Below are 19,841 nucleotides of genomic sequence, written 5' to 3' on the forward strand. Positions count from 1 at the left end.
GACTTATTATGATGATTAATTTATGTGCAGCAAATTTATTCAGTTGAAACATATTTGATATTGAATAGCTCAACACCTTATATACTGTTTGAGTCTATGGGAAATGTTACTTGCTCAGTGTGTGTGTGTGGTATATGCTCATGCATATTAAGGTGTGTGTGCGTGAGCGTGTGTGTGTGTGTGTGTGTGTGTGTGTGTGTGTGTGTGTGTGTGTGTGTAGAGGACAAAGGACAGCTTCTGAAGTCACCTTTCTGCCTCCCTTGAGCATAGGGGAATTTTGAATAAAAATGAGTTTTCCGTCAACTGCTTAATTCTTTGTTTTGACTTGGTTTTGGGCTACTGTGATCTCAATTTTTCTGTTTTAGTATGAGATATAGTTGCTCTTTCATGTTCTTTTCCTGTGAACATATTTCTTTTAGAAACTGCTATTTTTCCCTATAGTCTATGTGAGACTCAGTTTGTGTATACGATTTTAGCTGTTTAAAGTATTGGGAAAAGTAATGGGACAAATTTATTGAAATTGATTCTTTAGTTTTTGATGTCTGTTTTTAAGTCACTTTCCCCACTTCTGTTTCCTCTATTAAGATCTCTAATTCCAAAGGTTTCTGCACCACCATGGTATGGCACACATAGGGACTAAAACCGTCACCTAACATTCCTATAACATTCTTTTTTCAGCACTTAATGCCTTTATTCCTTAGCTTCAGGCATGAATTATGTAGCATATGTGAAGAGGCTTAAACTGTTTCCATTGCATTCTTTCTGGCTGGCTGCTGTTATATTTAGGGTATACTTATAGTTTAGACAAAGTAAGAATGTTATTGTTGTTGACCTTGACACTAGATAACTGGGCAGACATTATATAGCTATGTTTGAATCCTCACAAAACGTGCTGTTGAAGCCAACAGAGTCCTGGCGAGAGGCTCTTCTGGACAGCAGAGTCATGGAGCTTTTCTTCACAGTAAGTCCTCTCTTCAGCTCTGGTTAGCAAGGGGCATGGTAAGAGGAAATGCCTTTGTTTTTCTTAAGTAAAACAGGACAGATTTCCCCCCTGTTGGTTTCTCTTCTCAGGACTGACTTGCTGAAAGACAAATTATATGACAAAGTTGTTGCTGATGTGCTATCACATTTTGAAGGGCTTCGATCCTACAGCAACATGTCTTAGACTTTTAACCACTCTTTGCAGTCTTAAAAATTCAGAACTTCCTACTTACTAGCTTTTGTTTTTGTGGGTCACGTAGCTATTGTTACATAACATTACAAAGTCAAACTGATAGACAAAAAAGATAACTAAAATATAGCATGTTCTCATAATAAAAGTAAACTGAGATCTGGCTGAAAATTTGAAAACATGCATTATTTCACTAAAAATATCAACAAAAAACCCAATGCATCATAACATAAATACCTTCAATGAACTAATACTTTGAAATGTGTCGTGAAAACAACTGGCAAACTGGGTTTTGCTTTTGTTTGCTTTATATTTTGGCAAATCTCTCTAGCATCTGCTTTAATAAAAGTCAAGATTTTCCTGTTTTATATTTCATTCAGTTGATATTTTAAATCATGTGACCTTAGAGAAAGCTTTCTGTGTGCGTGTATGCAGTGCGTAATGAAGAGCAGAAACGCGATAGTGCTCTTATGAACACAGTCTGCAGTAGCTAGCAAGTTGGCAGATCCCTGGGCTGCTTTTGAGAACTGTTCCTTAGTGAGCTGTATTCACAAGACCTGAGCTACATTAATGTTTAAGGTCAATTTATCTTAAATATTTCAATTTTAATCTTAAAGTGGCCTCTAAGTATATCTACTACAAAAAGCAAGCAGTCTATTCCCACGAGTGCCAGTGAGTTTTAGAATTAAAAAATACATGTATATGTTTGTTGCCAATTTTTAGTTACAGAATAAGTGTGTAGTTAGATCAAGTGACTTGTACAAAATAAAAATAAAATCTAAGTAAACCAATCAGAGCGATAAGAATAGAATAAGGGAATTTCGTTTAATCAGAATCATTATAGTTTCTTATCTTTTCATGTGTTTTGAAGCATGGAGGAGCTTTTTGTGACTAAGCCACTTATATTTTAGTACTGTGGTATATATTTTAAAATGTCTAAAACTGGTTTGTCCATGCTTAGGCATACACAAACGTACTTTCTACCATAGTGCCTTGTTTTGTAGCTGTGGAGATTGCACCGTGGCTCTTCTGTGTGCCTGGTGAGCGCTGCGCCTCTAGGCCTCTGCTCTGCCCTTCCTAAGGGGTTTCCTATGAAAATCCTCAGTCTGAGTATTCAGTTTCCTTTTTAAAACCAGAGGGGGAAAATCTAAAACCATAACCAAGATCAAACAGTACTAGAAATTAAATTTTAAGGACTTTGTGGGGCATCTCGTCTAACAGGAATTGTTTTGATACAAGTCCAAGTTTGATTCTTTGTATTTGCTCGACAGAGAGTAGGTCCACTCCAGCAGTTTATGAAAAGGTGAAAAAGTTGCTGGCGTGCTGCAAACATCTCCACTAGGTCTGAGCAGCTGTCTAGACAAAGCAGACAGCTGCTGCTGTCAGCTATGAACTACCACATACATGCAAATAATTTTGAATTTAAAAGTTAACTCTTTTCTGCTTTGACATTTTGGTAGTTTATGAGTATAGCTGTTTGCATTTAAGCAATTTATAAACAATTTTAATTTGTTGCAAAGAACATGTCTTAATCTTTCTATTTGAGTTTTGCTAGATTTACCATCATTTATATGAATTAATTACTCAGTTTAATTTTTCCTTCCATTAGATATCATTATTATGCTAGATTTCAGTAGATAAATGTACTATTGCACGTACTGAAGATTTAAATTTCTTGACCGTATTTGAAATTTTAAATGGTTTTGGTTGTATTCTGCTCCTTAGCAGTTTACAAAGCTGTCAGTTTTTCCTTCCCTCCTGCTTTCAGGCAGCACTTTCCTGGTTGTGACTCTAGTGTCTGCCCTCCGTGTGGGTCTTGGCATTCTTAGCGCTTCTCTACTTCCCACGCCCTCCACACTGTGCCAGACTCATGGTGACCTGTATGCTTACTGGATGTTTCGGTGTGGGTGGCACACTGGCATCTGATGTTCAAGCACACTTCAGCCAAAATCTCTCCTCCTGCTGCCTTGTGCCTTCTCTATGCTTATTTGGTGACTGGTATTTCCATTTGTCTCCCTGGGTGATCATTAAGACTTGATCCCCCCTTATTTCCGTTCTGTACAGAGGTGGTAGATCTGTTTTTTAATTGTATGTTATTGTTCAGATTGAAATCCATGTTCAGTTATGAGAGAATGCTTTTGCAATGTGACAGCCCATGAGTCTGTATCACAAGAATTACATGTTTAACATGAGTTTTATGACTCTTTTTCATGAAACAAATTAATCCTTGGTCCCAGAACAGTTGTTTTTTTTTTTGTTGTTTGTTTGTTTTGTTTTGTTTTGTTTTTTAATTGTAAATACTAGCTCTCTCATTAAGCACATTCATTCTTTTGTGTTTTCATATGGTCCAGGTATGAGTGGACATGGCTTCTATGTGGAGCAGACTATGTGACAGATTTCCCTTGTCCCAGTTTGCACTGTTTGTGTTGGTGGAATATGGTCTTGGGCATCTCAGTGAACTGTTGATTAGGATTCAAAGCAAAGATACAGAATTAATTGTGCTCTTAAGATAAAGATCTTAAAAGTATGTATTCTAGAGTTTGCAACCAAAATCTACATATGATTTTGTGGTTTGTACTTTGAAGTTACTATGTAAAGCCTAAAATTCATTAGTATATAGATTGAAAAGTATTTTTCTTTCAGACCAAGGTTAACAAACTCTTTCAATGTGCTGTCAGGGCTGGCCCACAGTAAATATTATAGGCCTTGTATAGAATATGGTCATACTCAAATCGAGAGATGGTATTTCTCATTGTAGTGGGGAGTCCTAAGTTAAAAATAAACAATTAAGGAGAGCTGGTATTACAGGAAAACTTTGCTGATGGTTGTTAAAATTAAGTACTTTGTCTAATCTTCTTTTGATTTATTTTTCTTTCTTTCTCTCACTGTATAAACATGAGAAAAGCCCCGCTTTAACCTCTACATCCACCCAGATTGGGCCATGGGTCAGTGGCTTGACAACCCCTGTTCTAGACCAGAGCATAATATATTTTAAGCCTATTAGTAAGTCACTTAACTATAATTTTTAGATCTATTATGCTGGTTTAAATTTCTTGTCTTGACCTCAAGAAGCCTAGAGGCTAAGGTTAATGGAATTGGTTAAGAAGGATTTACTGTGTTTACTCTGCCCCGCACTGCACCAATGAATGCATTTAAAATCCAACAAAAACATTCTGGTGTCAAGTAATTCATAAATGACTGACAGAGTCAAAGATACATAACTTGAAACAAATAGAGAACAGTGGTGGTTCAAAAAAGAAAGGAGTGTGGGCGTGCTTCAGTTAAATGCCTGTAGGAAGAGGCAGATGGCTGGTTGGTATTGCATGTGGAGGTGAATGTGGATAGCCACCTTAGAGGTCTGTTCTGGCATTTCCTGTTCTATTTTAATGTCAGATCATAGAAGTGAAGTCTTTAGTATCTGAAAATTTAGGAGTATTGAAGGAGCAATATTCTGAGAACCTTTTCTTTATATTAAAACACTGGGTAGTAATTGTCTGTATCAATATTTTGTCATTAAATTAAAATCTAGTTGTACGTTTAAATTGATCTATTAAGTGCAAGTTGAATTTAAAAACATTCAGTATTAATAGTGACAGTATGATATAAAATGAAATTTAAGGAGGCTAGACCATCTTAGAACTTAAGCAGATGCTCTCTGTCGATGAGTGGGGCATATCTAGGGGTGGCTGGTAGGTTTTCTAAGTGTGCAACTGTTCACTTCCACTAAGACAGCATCTATATACTGGATTGAACTTGTCTGCTAACTTTAGCAAGAAGCTGTGGCGGGGCATAGTTAGCATAATACAGATGACTGTCGTCGTTGCTGTTTTTAGCAGAAGCAGTATGTCTGACTGGCTAGCATCTGTTTTCTCGCCTTGTCATAATATACTGGAGACAGTTCAATTTTCAAAATGTAGGTAGCCCTCAGCTAAAAGTTAACTGAAATGCCTAAAATCATGGTCTATGATGTCAGTTGAACTGAAGAACGATTTTTCAGGTTTGGTTTAACTGAAGAGTTAATTTTCTAGAAATGACCAGCTACCGTGAATTTTTCTCTTACCTCATTCGACATGATTCTCACGTGACCCCTACAAAAGAAGAATTTGTTTTTATGGATTAGTAATTCTTTCTAACAGGTACATCGAAAAATCAGAGAAGATTCAGATATGGCACAGGACTCTCTGCAGTGCCTTGCTCAGTTAGCCTCTCTCCATGGACCCGTCTTCCCCGATGAAGGATCCCAGGTTGATTACCTAGCACACTTCATTGAGGGCTTGCTGAGCACTATCAATGGGTAGGTATACTTTGCCTTTTGAACTGAGAGGGAACATTTTTCTTCTAGTATTTAATACAAAGGGGGAAAAAAAAAACCTAAGGATTTTTGTCTTTTCCTGTTCTGTGTTTTGAAGTAGAATTGTATGGCTAATTTGAGATTAATTCAGAGATGTGCCTTTAGAAATGAATGAGTGATAATATTTTTGTGTTTGGAAATGTAACTTATTTTGTGTGGATTAATCCTCATTATTTGATTTGTAGAATTGAAATAGAAGATTCTGAAGCCGTCGGAATCTCCAGCATTATCAGCAATCTGATAACTGTGTTCCCTCGGAATGTTTTAACTTCCGTCCCTAGTGAGCTCTTCTCTTCCTTTGTGAACTGCCTCACACACCTCACTTGTTCTTTTGGGCGAAGTGCTGCATTGGAAGAAGTGGTGAGTGACTTCTAAAGTCTGTCTGTGTCTTAGAAAATTGGTGCTGCTGCTAGAGCATTGTCTCATGACAGTTATTGTGACTGAAGACTAGTAGCTGTTATTAAAATTACATTTTGTATGTTTTTGAGTGGCAGTATGTATGGAAACGTGACCTTTGAAATTTGTGGATTTAAAGTAGCCTTGGAAATAATCATTTTGAGATAGTTAAAATTCCATATTTTTGTTAAATTATGTTGATTAGTCCATTTTAAAAGTGTTTTAAAAGAACTGTTAAATAACTTCATGGTTGGATGTAATTATGTATAATTAAATTTTATCAATGTTATTAGTATTTTTATTTAAGACTTAGTTGGAAATTATGTGTGTATTGTTTAATAGTGTATTTTGGTAAACTGATTTATATTCAAACTAAGTCTGGTAATAATATTAATGATTTTGAGGGCTAGATACACATTTTCAGATGCTTTCCAATTTTTATCTTTTTTTTTTTTTTTTTTTTTGGAGACAGGGTTTCTCTGTGTAGCCCTGACTGTCCTAGAACTCACTCTGTAGACCAGGCTGGCCTCGAACTCAGAAATCCACCTGCCTCTGCCTCCCAGTTTTTATCTTTAACTTTAGAAAATATTATACAAAACTTCTTGACAACAGTTACTTTGTAGCAGTTACTATAATAATCATTGGAAATAATTGACTACTATTACTTAGTTGTTGAAATTGTTTTCTTTTTTTTTTTTTTTTTTTGGCTATAAATTAAAAGAAGATAGCTCTTAGAATTTCGTGTTAAATCCCTAGTTTATGTCTTTGGCAATATTTGGCAATTTATAAGGCTACTGAAGTGTTAGGGATCTGGGAATGATTGTATGTATGTAATTAGGCTCTTTTAGGATTTAATGAGAGATTGTGAACAGGGAAGGCAGGGCTGTATGTGATGGAAAACTATACATTAGAGGAGTAGAACTTTATAGACATGTGAAATTTGCACTTTCCAGGATGGTCATTTCTGTTCTAAACATAAAAGTCCATATTGAAGTTAAATGTCTTAGCCTAAAAGCCCTTCCACAGGCTCAGACTCAGATGTGAAGTTTGATGTAACATGACTTTCTTGTATTTCTTGATTTTTTTTATTTTTTTCTCTTTTGAGTAAGATGGAGTCAGGATTTAGTATGTTGATCATCTGTTTAGACACACAACTACCTTTAGCTTCTCTAAGAGGGTTCTTAGTAGACTGACTAGAATATATGTAATATTTTTGGTTTAAATATTTTATCTTTGAAATTTATTTGTACTTGAGGCTTTCTGTCAATTTGGCATAGAAATGTCAGAATATAAGAAGCCAAATCCACTTTCACAGAAGCAGATATTTCTTAGTTTCTCTCAGAAGGCATGCTAACTCAAAGTTAGACTATACCTAATAGGTTTCATTAAGGATAACAACTGTTTATGTCTTTTAATTCTCGAAGTTTATCTGTTTTTAATAGTTATTTTTAAGGGCAACTGGCTGCTAATAGGACAGAAAGAAAAGTTGTCTGCAGCTTTGCATAAATTGTGGAAGCCACCTTAGGCAGGCCTGGGGAAGTTGAAGGTTGGGGGTTGTCCCTGTCCTGTGACTTGTATGAATACTAAACAGATTTCCTTAAAAGGCAGTTAAATCTTGTGTATATTGGAGAATAATCCATTAATAGCTGAGGGTCACAAACAAATCCAGTCAAAGCAGATTAGATCTTCTTACTTATGTGCGTCATCTTTTGTTTTCTTGGCTACCAGATACTAGTTATAATGCATAATTGTTGTACTGAGATGGAAAACAAATAATCCTTTAAGGAAACTTTGGAAAGATTGAGTATGTAAATAAACAGCTTAGGAAGTTGAAGATACATCTGAAGGTTGATTGTGGTCATGGGCTGAGTGATCATAAACACGATGTTGGGAGACTTTTTCAACTTCATTAAGTATGTTTCCTTCTTGGCAGAATCAGGCTAACGGTTCTTTGTGATGTCCCCATCCTGCCCCCATTTTGTTTTATGGTGGGTTGGGTGGGTTTTTAGAGTCTGGGTCTCATTCTGTGTTTCCTGCCTTTGCCTCTGCCTCTGCCCTCTACCTGTCCTCCTTCTGATGGGAAAATGCCTATCTGAGGCCAGCCTGTGCTCAGTGAGACAGACTCTCATAAAAGGGACTTTTTATTATTTTCTCTTTTTCTTTATTTTTTCCCCTTAATTGGCTTTGAAGTAGAGAGCAGAAAGCAATAGGAGCCGATGTTGTTTGGTGTAACTTGACCTTTTGTTGTGCATGATTTGTTGAGAAGCCTCCTTCCCTGTGATCCTGAGAGGCCATCATAGCCCCTGCCCACTCTTCATGCTTGCATTTCTTTTTTCGTAGAAAAAGCTGAGATGAGACATAAGAATACTGCTTTAAGCTTTGCATGTTGAAAGAATATTCTTTCAAAAAATAATGATAATTTTGGCTCTATATGAAAACTTGTAACTATTTAATAATCTTAAATAAAGTTTATTAAAAGGTATTTTAATAATTACTTGCAAAGCTTAGTGTGGTGGTACACATATTTAGTCCCATACTTGAGAAGCAGATTGGTCTACAGAGTTCCAGGACAGCCAGTGCTACACAGAAAATTTCTATCTGTGAATGAAAAAGAGAAAAAAAATTTGCTTTGTTTATATTTAATTCAGGTTGGATCACAAATCATACTATATTTTGTGACTTGGATGTTAATCAATTTTAATGTTTTAAATAGGTTTTTTAAGTCTTGTAAGAAAGCATTTGAAGTATTGTGGCATTAGAGTAAGACTTATTTACCATCTCACTGTTCTTTAATATAGTATTCTTTCTTATTTTAAAATGTTTTATTTATTTTTATTTTATGTGCCTTGATGTTTTTCCTGTATATATGTCTATGCGAGGGTGTCCTATTCCTGGGAACTGAAGTTACAGATGGCGTAAGCTGGCATGTGCTTGCCAGAGTTGAACCCAGCCAGTAGAAAAGCAGCCAGTGCTCTTAACCACTAAGCCATCTCTCTAGCCCCTCTGTCTTAAAAAAAAAAAGTTATTATTGCCATATTTAACTTCTGATGATACAACAGAATGATACAACAGAAAAACAACATAAAAGATATGGTCTATCTGTGTGTGTGTTGCTTTATACTGTACAATGCAAATTTTGTTTGTGGTGTGTTATTATGTGTGAGGTTGTGCCAGTACCAAAATAGTTTAAACCTTGTGAAATACTTTATCACATGTTTTGTTTAAATGTAAAGAATAATACAGAGGGAACAGCTCTTTATCCCCAGCGCAGATTAAGTGCAGAGTACCGAGCGTGGCACAATGGATAGCTCATGTTGGCACTCCCAGCACTCAGGAGGCTAAGGCAGCAAGATGGTCGGTCAGCCAGCCAGCCTGAGATTAGTCAGGGCCTCAGAGCAAAGAAGCAGTGTATTGAGAGAGCCCCCTTCTCACATGTGTATCTGAAGTGTGTCTAGTTCCCTGCTCCCCTCCTGCTCCTGTGATCAGATTTCTCTTATATACCTTGGTTCTGCCAAACGATTTGTTCATCCTGTCTACAAGTAGATGCTGCTGCTAGTGAGTACCCCAGCTGGTGTATATGACACTTTATCTGTCTCTCTGCCATCTGTGGTAGTTGATTTTATTTTGATTCTCAAAGCTCTTATAGCCTGGAAATAGGAAACTCTGGAGTTCCTTAGATCTGGGCAGTGGTGGTGCATGCCTTTAATCCCAGCACTTGGGAGGCAGAGGCAGGCGGATTTCTAAGTTCGAGGCCAGCCTGGTCTACAGAGTGAGTTCCAGGACAGCCAGGGCTATACAGAGAAACCCTGTGGGGGTGGGGGAAGAACTCCTTAGAAGTTATCCTTAAAAATAAAATTCTCTGTGAGATTAGTTGTTCACATCAATTTTGTTGCATATTTTTATGTATATGAACCATACTTAGGAAAATAGGCTGGGCGCTGTGTGGTGGTTGAATAAGCATGGCCCCCATAGGCTCATATTTAAATGCTTAGTCCTCAGGGAGCACTGCTTCTTGGGAAGGATTAAGAGGTATGGCCCATGGAATAGTGTGGCCTTGGGAGGAAGTGAATCACTGAGGGCAGGCTTTAAGGCAGGCGTGGCCCTCTCTTCCCACTGCCAGTGGATTCAGAAGTAGAGCTCTCAGCCACTGCTTCAGCGCCATGTCTGCCTGTGTGCTGCCATGTTCCCTGCCATAATAATGCACTAAACTTCTGAAGCAAGCCCCAATGAAATGGTTTCTTTGTGAGAATTGCCTGTTTGTGGTTGGTATCTCTTCCCAGCAACAGAACACTGGTAAGACAGGCTGAGAATGCAGCTCAGTGTAGAGCACTTATCCACCACACCTGAGGCCCTCAGTTTAGGCTCTGTTAATATGAAAATGGGCTGGGGGAGGGCGAATTGAAGACGTTTGGTATTTGATAGAAAATGTTTTCTAGGTGGGCAAATACTAGTTCCCAGGAGTCTGAAATTTAAGCCAGCCTGATCTACACAACAAGTTCCAGTACAGCTTACAGGGATGCATAATGAGATCCTCTCTAAAGAGAGAAGAAAGTGCTTTCTGATTTCATGGAAGAATTTGGAATTGGCATTGACTATTTGCTTACCATGGTGGGGAAGCACAGAGGGATGGGTTGTGGACAGGATCATTACTGTTGGGTGGGGGGTAGATTTGGAGTTGTTTGCAGATAAGAAGCAAGTTTGTAAATACAGGCAAGTTAGTCTACTTATTTGTCTACTTTCAAAATATCTGATGTATTTACATAGATAGGTAGCAGTGTAAAGACTACATTTAATAAGGCATCTCTAGGGCCAGAGTGAAAACACAGGATGATCTCATATACTTTTCCCTCATCATCATGTGCCCCATTATGCCTGTATTAGAGTGGTATCTGTGTTATTGCTGTACCTGCGTTGATTCATGGCTGTCATTCAGAGTCCATGGGTTCCACAGGACTCATTTCTGGTAATCTAGATTTGTTGTTGTTGTATTGATTCATGGTTGTCTCTCAGAGTCCATGGGTTCCATGGGGCTCATTTCTGGTGGTCTAAATTATTATTATTATTATTATTATACCAGTGTCTCTGTCTCTATGTCTAGAGACAGTGTCTCTATGTAGTTTTGACTGTCGTAGAACTTGTGTCCACCAGGCTAGAGTTCACAGGGATCCACCTATTTCTCTATTTGCCTCCCAAGAGCTAGGTTTAAGGCCTTTGCCACCATGTCCAGTCTCCTGGTGGAATAAAGGCTTTGGATTTGCACAGATGCCTAATGACATAAATCTTACCTTAAAGAGTATTTGACATCTGTAAAAATTCTGTGAGCTTCACCTGTTCATTCTTCTATACCAGGTTGTGGAAACTACTGGGTGATAGCATCACTCTCCCTGCCTCCTCCCCCTTCCCCCTCCCCCTCTTCTTTCTTTCTCCTCTCCCTTTTTCTCTCTACCCCTGCCTCCCAAATGATGGAATTTAAATGTGTGCACCACTGTACTGGCTGGTTTTGTGTGTCAACTTGACACAGGCTGGAGTTATCACAGAGAAAGGAGCTTCAGTTGGGGAAGTGCCTCCATGAGATCCAACTGTGAGGCATTTTCTCAATTAGTGATCAAGTGGGAGGGCCCCTTGTGGGTGGTACCATCCCTGGGCTGGGATTCTTGGGTCCTATAAGAGAGCAGGCTGAGCAAGCCAGGGAAAGCAAGCCAGTAAGAAACATCCCTCCATGGCCTCTGCATCAGCTCCTGCTTCCTGACCTGATTGAGTTCCAGTTCTGACTTCCTTTAGTGATGAACTACAATGTGGAAGTATAAGCTCAATAAACCCTTTCCTCCCCAACTTGCTTCTTGGTCATGTTTGTGCAGGAATAGAAACCCTGACTAAGACATGTCGAGACTCTTATTGTCTCTATAATCTTCCCTTCCCAGAATATCCTGTACTTGGAATTATAGAATGATGTTGGGCTTTAGTTACTGAAATTATATTCATTGTCAGATAGTGCCCAGAGCAGATCCTGTCATTTCACTATTTTGGGGATTATATACTCAAATTTACTAAAGCATAAGTGTCCCCCTTTTTCTGTGTCTGAAGCTCTGATCCTCACACTTCTCTACATCTTCAGGTAGTTACAGGCAAAGAGAGAAGTGCTGATAATCGTGTCTTGATTTCCATTCCCCTCTTCATATTCAGATGGAGTAAAGTGGGGTCAAGTAGGTCCCATACGCTCTAAGCCCCTCTCCAAAGCCCTTCTGGCACTGGGCCTGACAGTGCCCGCCCGGAGCATGAGCACATAGTGTCTAGATTGGCCTCCTTAGTCATCTGCACATGCTGCCTGCCAGCAGGCTGCTGGGTCTGGGCCAGAGTGGCCGTGGAGCAGAGCCAAGGCATTATGAAAAAGCACTAGCTTAGGTTTCACTTCTCTGGGATTAGACTGAAGATCCAGTTGCCAATTGTCATCAACCAAATTTCTCACACTGCCTGATGAGTTACTTTATTGGTGTACTTGGTGTACAGAGGGAACCAAAGATTTGTTTTTTTCTAAGAAGCTCAGTCTTTATTTTAAATCAGCATCCATTGTGAAAGGTCTTGTGTATTCTACTTGATCATTCTAATATCAGAGTTTAATGGAAGCATTATGGAGAATTCCTTTAATAATACAAATGTAAGGTTTTAACTTTTTAAAAAAGGCTGTTACATTTAAATTCATGTCTTAAATATGTACTTAGAAAAATGATAGTAGGTCTTTAAAATGTCCTGTATTTTTCTTTTTGAGACTAGATCAGAGGGTGCTACTCCGAAGTCCTGTTAGATATGTTAGCAGTCTGTTTATTTTGGCAAGATAAACTGTTAAGACTTGACAAATGATGTCTGCAAAGCACACGCCTTGTTAAGTATATAAACAAGCCACAGATGTTTCTAAGGGAAGAACGGATCCTATTCACTTCAGGATTCCAATGCTTGGCTCTTTGTATTTGAGGAAATTATAGAAGGAACAAGGCCACTTTCCCATTGTTTATAACCAGCGTGCTTTGGTTTTTATCTGTGTTTCTGTTTTTCCTGACTTTTTAAAAAGCAGTGTGTATTAACTGTAAAGAATAGTTTTCACACGTGTATGTAACGTACGTCGATCATCTTCACCTGAGCCCCTGCCATATTGCACAGTACAGGCAGTGTGGCTTTCTTTAAAAACAAAAACAAAAACAAAACTGTGTCATGTGCTTTTGTTAAATGTACTTCCATGAGCATTGAAGTTACTTTTTTTTTAAAGATTTATTTAGTTTATATATGTGAGTACACTGTAGCTGACTTCAGACACACCAGAAGAGAGCATCAGATCCCATTACAGATGGTTGTGAGCCACCATGTGGGTGCTGGGAGTTGAACTGAGGAGCTTGACCTCTGTCCTCCCGAGGCTGTCTGGATGGTTCTTGCCTTTCATCTTACCATGTGAGGCCTTAGCTTCTCAGGTGCAGTGCATTCTCTGCTGTGGTCCAGAGCAGCCCACTTCCTGGTCTTTGCAGCTTTTTCAGTACAGTGGTTTTTGTTTTTTGTTTTTTGTTTTCCAGCAGAATATTAGATCGATCTAAGGAGGGATTTTAGACCACAAATAGCTCTGTAGTCTGCTATTTGTATATCTTAAGTATTTCTTGGGAAATTCCTTATGTCTCAGTTGGATGGTTTTAGTATGAAATTTTAACTGAGAAATATTAGCTATTCATGGGCAAGAAAGAATGGGAAATGAAAATTACAAATAATCACCTGAATAGTTATGATCATAACAGTCTCTGCACCATGGGGTAAGAGGCTCAGCTGGATGAGGAGAGGCCTGGCTGGCTTCCCCTTGGTTTCTTACCTGCTTACTCTTTTTCTTTCTTTCTTTTTTAAAGTGTGTCACTGGGATTTTATCCCAGCACAAGAAAAACAAATGTGTAAGAATTATACTTAATTGGGCTGGAGAAATGGCTCAGTGGTTAAGAGCACTGGCTGCTTGCTCTTCCACAGGTCCTGAGTTCAATTCTCAGCAACCACATGGTGGCTCACGACCAATCTGTAATGGAATCCAATGCCCTCTTCTGGTGTGTCTGAAGACAGCTAGAGTGTACTCATATAAATAAAATAAATAAATCTTTAAAAAAAAGAATACTTATAATATTATATGGTCTATTTTTTAGCTTTTCAAAAAGTTAAAACTCTTTTATTTTAAAAATATACATTCCACAAAGCACTGAACAATTAGTCTTTTAAAATAAACTTTAATTCCATATTGTCAAAGAATTGTTTCTTTTGGAATTAGGGAAATTTTAGAAGGTTAATAAATGCTTAGTAATTGGAAATACTTTAAAAAGCATTTTTAAAATTGTTTTTGTACATAGATGCATACCTCTTGCAATGCCCATTTTGTTTCTCTAGATACTTGTTTACTGACTCCTCTTTCCTTGTAGCTTGATAAGGACGACATGGTATACATGGAAGCTTATGATAAATTGCTGGAGTCCTGGCTAACTTTGGTCCGAGATGACAAGCATTTCCATAAAGGCTTTTTCACGCAGCATGCAGTTCAGGTGTTCAATTCCTATATTCAGTGTCACCTTGCTGCTCCAGACGGCACAAGGAATTTGGTAAGTTTTAAGCAAGGTGGAATGCAAAATTATTATAGGCTCTATTTAATCATATTAGACAACATAAAACACTTAAAACACTAGAAATTTGGGATAGGTTCCCTCAAAGATTTGCTGAGAGAAATGTGGTTCCTTGTGTATCTACCAGTTTTCATATGTGGGCTGTTAATTATAATCATCCCTTTTTCAAGTTTCCAGTTAGCCACTTCTCTCTTGTTAGGTAATACAGGTAACATTCAATACAGGTAACATCCTGTATTGAATAATATCCTATATTCAAAGAACTAGGGAATTGTAAGATGCTAGATTGTTTTAATGGCAAGTGACTTGTCTCTAGTGTAAGAGGTAGACTGTAGATATGCAGCTGGCTATTAACACATGCACAGAGAAGCGGTTCCTTCTTTCCCCTCCCTTTCCCCTCCCCCTTTCCCTTCCCCTTCCCCTTTCTTCTCACCATTTGAGCTACCAGGGCTGCTAGCAATGTTAGAAAGGAATCCTAGAAAGCTGTACCTATAGTGTAGGTTGGCTCTGTCCAGCTCTTCCTGAAGCCACCTGACAGGGTCACAGACACACGCGCCTCCTGGAACATGATGCTGAACTTCCTTATTGTCTCTCTTCCTTTCACCAAATAGACTGCCAATGGTGTGGCCTCTCGTGAGGAAGAAGAAATAAGTGAACTCCAAGAAGATGATCGAGATCAGTTTTCTGATCAACTAGCCAGTGTAGGAATGCTAGGAAGAATTGCTGCCGAACACTGTATGCCTCTTCTGACAAGGTACACACAGTCCAGGAGCCCCTGGAGAAGTGCTTTCTGCTCACAGTTCCCTAGAGAGCTTTGAACCCCTCCCCCAGCTCCCCATCACACTGGACCCAGTGGACAGAACCATGTTAGGATTGCATTCTCTAGCTTAGACAGTTGGAGCTCAGGCAATACAGTATTTATCGACTGCAGGAATTACGGAAAACCAGGCATGAGAAATGACTTGGAATAACCAGTTTCAAATGCCTGTCTCATAAACCTTGCTTGTTTGTAAAGTGTTATTTTAATTCTATCTTATTAAATATGCATTATGTTTCTTCTAGTGCTCTTGAGAATAGTCTCTTGAGAGTTCTCTTGAGAATAGTGTACTTTAATATTTTTAAATATATGTATTTTGTGCTAACATTTTAATTTATATTGTTTTGTTATATGGAGGTTATCAGTTGTCCTAGATCTTCCTAACCTGCACTTGATTAAGCTATTGTTTCTTTCCTCTTTTAGTTTATTAGAAGAAAGGGTGACAAGACTCCATGGCCAATTACAACGGCAGCAGCAGCAGTTACTTGCTTCACCTGGATCAAGCACCATTAACAACAAAATGCTTGATGATCTCTATGAAGATATCCACTGGCTTATTTTAGTTACAGGTTAGTTACTTTTTCCTCCTAATGTAGTTGCCCGTGAAATCATTTAAACCTAAATGAAGCCTCGTATATTAAAAAGAATAGTTTAGAGCTGGGTGTGGTGGCATATCCTTGTAATTCCAGCTCAAAGGAAGGCTGCGGCAGGAGGATTGTGGTTTTGAGGCCAGCTTGGCCTACCTAGCAAGACCCCATCTCAGACATCAACAGTATATACATGTCATATATAGTGCTGAATGACCTGGATACAGATGCTGGTTGACGTAGAGCGATAGACAGTTTTTAAAAACCACTGGCTATCATGTATTTGGGCCTGTTATATGCCAAGTGTTTGCTTTGGATCACATTGTAGCCCCTTGAGTTAGTAGTGTTCTGTGATGTTAACCATCACCATCATCATTCCCAACAAACAGATGAAGAAGAAGCTGAAAGTGTAAGAGATGGTCACACTGCAGTTAAGTTCTGGAGCCAGGATGCAAGGCTAGGCAGCCTGACTGTTAGGATCTTTTTCCTTGACCACTGATCCTATTGATTCTATATTTCTATATTGTAATCAAGGAAAAAAACAAAACAAAAAACACTTGACTTTTAAAAAGTTGTATATTACTAAATTCCTAATATAATAGCAGAATTCCCATTAACTTACCAGAATAAATTACTCACGTTTTCAAAGCCTACATGTCACCATGCATTATGAGATTGATGACTAAGCCATTTGTCCTGATCCTTTGCTGTATTTTTGAGGGTTTTAGTTATCTAAGAAATTGATAGTTGCTGCACCTCATCTTGAAATAGCAGTTTAACATTATAATTTACTTTTACATCAACCTATGTGATGTATATAAATCAAAACTGAAAGCATTTATAGTGCAATTTGGTAAATAGATTTGTTAAGTGTTCATTTTTAATTTTTTTTAAACTGAAGGCTACCTCTTAGCTGATGATACTCAGGGAGAGACTCCGCTAATACCTCCAGAAATAATGGAATATTCCATTAAGCATTCATCTGAAGTTGACATTAATACAACACTTCAAATTTTGGGATCTCCAGGAGAAAAGGCTTCTTCCATCCCAGGGTACAGCAGAACAGATTCTGTGATTAGGTAATATGAACTCTATAGCTGCACTCTTGTAATTTATTGTCTCATAGACTCTGAGTTGATGGGGCGATGACTGGAGGGTAGGCGCGCTGCGCTGCTTATTGGATACATGAAAGAAACGTAGAGCAGCCTCGAAACACAAGGGTGGCAAGGCACGCTAGCAGGGGTTGGCAGGGCTATCCAGTCCTGATGAGAGCAAATGTGAACTGAGTGGATGTAAGACTTGGAAACAGCATTCACTATAAATTATTAAGAGCGTAGTGTCTGTCCATCAGTAAGCAGTTATGATGTATGCACAGCAACCCTTCGCGAGGGAAAAACAGGTTTTAGAAACCAGTTTCTAAACTTTGAGCCTTAACAAGTATGCATTGCTTATGAAAGTGGAAACTATATGTCAGTGGCTTCTTAAGGGAAACTGTCATTATTATATTATAGAAATAGTTATCCTAAATATGTGAAACTCGAGCCCTGTCAACAGTAATTAAAAGGCAGCAAGACTGTCTCTGAGAAGATTCACTGTTTGTGTTCCTATTAGTAAAGGCAATGTTTTCATTAATTCTTAATTGTGAAACTAAAGCGGGTAAATCTGAATTAATTGTATTCTTAAAAATTGATTTGAAAATGGTTTTAAGTTTTATTTCATTGTCTTTGAGTCTCAGTTGGCCTTGGAGACTGTAGACAAGATGATAGCATTGGTTTGTCAGTTACTCAAGAGTTTGTCCTACTTTATTTTTTCAATGCAAACATAAGAGAACATTTAAACCTCTGCAATAGAAGATACAGGGTTATTGCTGTTATGTTGTTGTTTTAAGGTCAAATATTAAGCTGATACCAAGAAATTGTTTGGGACTTTATTTATTTCCTTTATTGGTACATTCTTTTGTTTGCCATAAATATAAGCAAACGTTTCTTTCTTTTGAGGTTCCTGTTGTGATTAGATTTTGTGATTTTTTTTTTTCTTTTTCTTTTTTTTTTTTTTTTGCTTTGGTTTGTATTCTGGTGAACGTTATTTCTAGGACTGTTTATTTCTGAGCTCTGCCATAGGTACGCTGTCCCTATTTCTTGTAGCAGGCTAGCAGGCACCATTAGGACCATTTCCCTTATACTGGTGTGAGAGCAAATCATGTTCATATTTCAGAGCACAAACTATGGAGTTAGAATAGGTTTTTGCTGTTGTTTTTATCTAAAGAGTGATTGTGAAATTGATTTGATATATAGGAGAAACAACCTTTGCTCTACTAAAAATATAGTTCATATTTCTTAAAGAAAATGAATTTCTTTTCTTAAGAATCCTTTATTGAGTATCTTCATGGGTTGCAAACTTTATGAGCACATGGGATACATTCATGAACAAAACAAGCAATATCTTCTCCCCCGTTAAGAGTTCTTGCTAAGGGAGAGCTGGGTAGCAGTGATGGGATGGCTTAGAAGACAGGAAGTGCTGTGGGTGATGAGCCAGCTAGGGCAGGGCACCTGAAGCCCACACTCCTGCAGGACTTCTTGTGATCTTAAGTAGTGTGATTCACATGTTTCATTTAAATGACACCTGAGCAAGCACTGAAGTTGTTGATAAAAGAGTCTTGAATGTACTCAGGGGAAGAACATTCCAGCTAGAGATAAAATAAAATAAAATAAAATAACTGGCACGGTCAAGCAGCTATGGCCAGAATGCTGTTGTGGACCAAGCCAAGAAAAATAGATTTTTAAAGGAGATGGGATTATAGAAATAAGTAGGAGGAAAAGTTAACCTTTGCACTGAAGAAGATTGAGGTGTTGCTGTCAGTTCTCAAAAGCGAAGTAAGTCACAGAGCTTTCCCTGATTCCTACTCTGATTACCAATGTAATAAATGGAGAAGTGGGGAAACCGCCTTTGGGTCTAGTCATATTTAACCATAGTTATCAGTAGTACCCAGACTAGGTCACAGCAGAAGGTTGTGAGACGTTAAGGCCTGATTCAGCATGCTGACTTTTGGTTTATTACAGTTTGGATGCAGATGTAATAACAGACTGATTGGGAAGCCAAGGATTGCTGGAATATAAAGTGTTTGGCAGTATAACTTGACTAGGGTATTGATCAAGAAATATTAACAACTAAAAAGTATTTGGCTCAGTTGTTTCTTCAACTCAACCTTTGGTTGGGATTTAAGGATGGAATGGAATGCCTAAGACAGCAGAACGTTTGAGGAGTCTTATTCACCCGATCTCCTGGCAGAATACTTGGCCGACTGCTGCTTGGCAGATGAGAGGAAGGAAGGCATTGTGGAGTAGAGAGGCACTGTTATCATAGGAGAGGAGAGGTCAGAGAAGCAGGAGAGAGGGGTCTGTTGGGCTCAGGATTTGCAGGAGGAAAGGGAGCTATTTTATAGTCTTGTGGAAGGTGGCATTAACTGACAGGTCAAGTTGGGAAGCAGTTCATTTTCAGTCTTAGGGAGAATTTGGCCCTTGGGTTTGAGAGTTCTCCAGGCTACTGCTGATTTCTGGGCATGGTATAGAGAAGGGAAATGAGGAAGGACGCTTCTGAAGGACTGCCTGACCTCTGTTTCTGCTGCCCTCTCACCTCTCTTCCACTAGATGAAAGAAAGGCTCATGTTCATCCAGTGTGTCTGGAATGGCAGAGACTTTGGTGCCCAGAGACTACCAACGAGAAAGAAGGGCAGTTGCAGGTCCTCTGGTGTTGGTGGCTAAGTAGCCAACCATGCAGTACATTGCATCACACAACACCGAAAGGGTTTGGCCAGATGGAATGACTTGATTTTGAGTTTTGTTATATTACTTAAGTAATTCAAATAACAGATGACCTTAGTGTTTGA

General features: G+C 38.4%; 1 protein-coding gene across 3 annotated transcripts in view; it reads left to right on the forward strand.

Moving 5' to 3' along the window:
• The window catches only part of Xpo4 (exportin 4), an 89,250-nt gene that overhangs the window by 48,073 nt on the left and 21,336 nt on the right, over window positions 1–19,841 (forward strand). For all 3 annotated transcript variants that reach the window (XM_052191340.1, XM_052191341.1, XM_052191342.1), the window contains 7 exons: window positions 849–961; window positions 5,308–5,465; window positions 5,708–5,882; window positions 14,354–14,530; window positions 15,163–15,305; window positions 15,792–15,937; window positions 16,857–17,034. In XM_052191340.1, coding sequence (XP_052047300.1) covers window positions 849–961; window positions 5,308–5,465; window positions 5,708–5,882; window positions 14,354–14,530; window positions 15,163–15,305; window positions 15,792–15,937; window positions 16,857–17,034 — 1,090 coding nt within the window. The remainder of the gene's footprint in view (window positions 1–848; window positions 962–5,307; window positions 5,466–5,707; window positions 5,883–14,353; window positions 14,531–15,162; window positions 15,306–15,791; window positions 15,938–16,856; window positions 17,035–19,841) is intronic.

This window comes from Apodemus sylvaticus, chromosome 8 (genome assembly GCF_947179515.1).
Source record: "Apodemus sylvaticus chromosome 8, mApoSyl1.1, whole genome shotgun sequence".
Lineage (NCBI taxonomy): Eukaryota > Metazoa > Chordata > Mammalia > Rodentia > Muridae > Apodemus > Apodemus sylvaticus.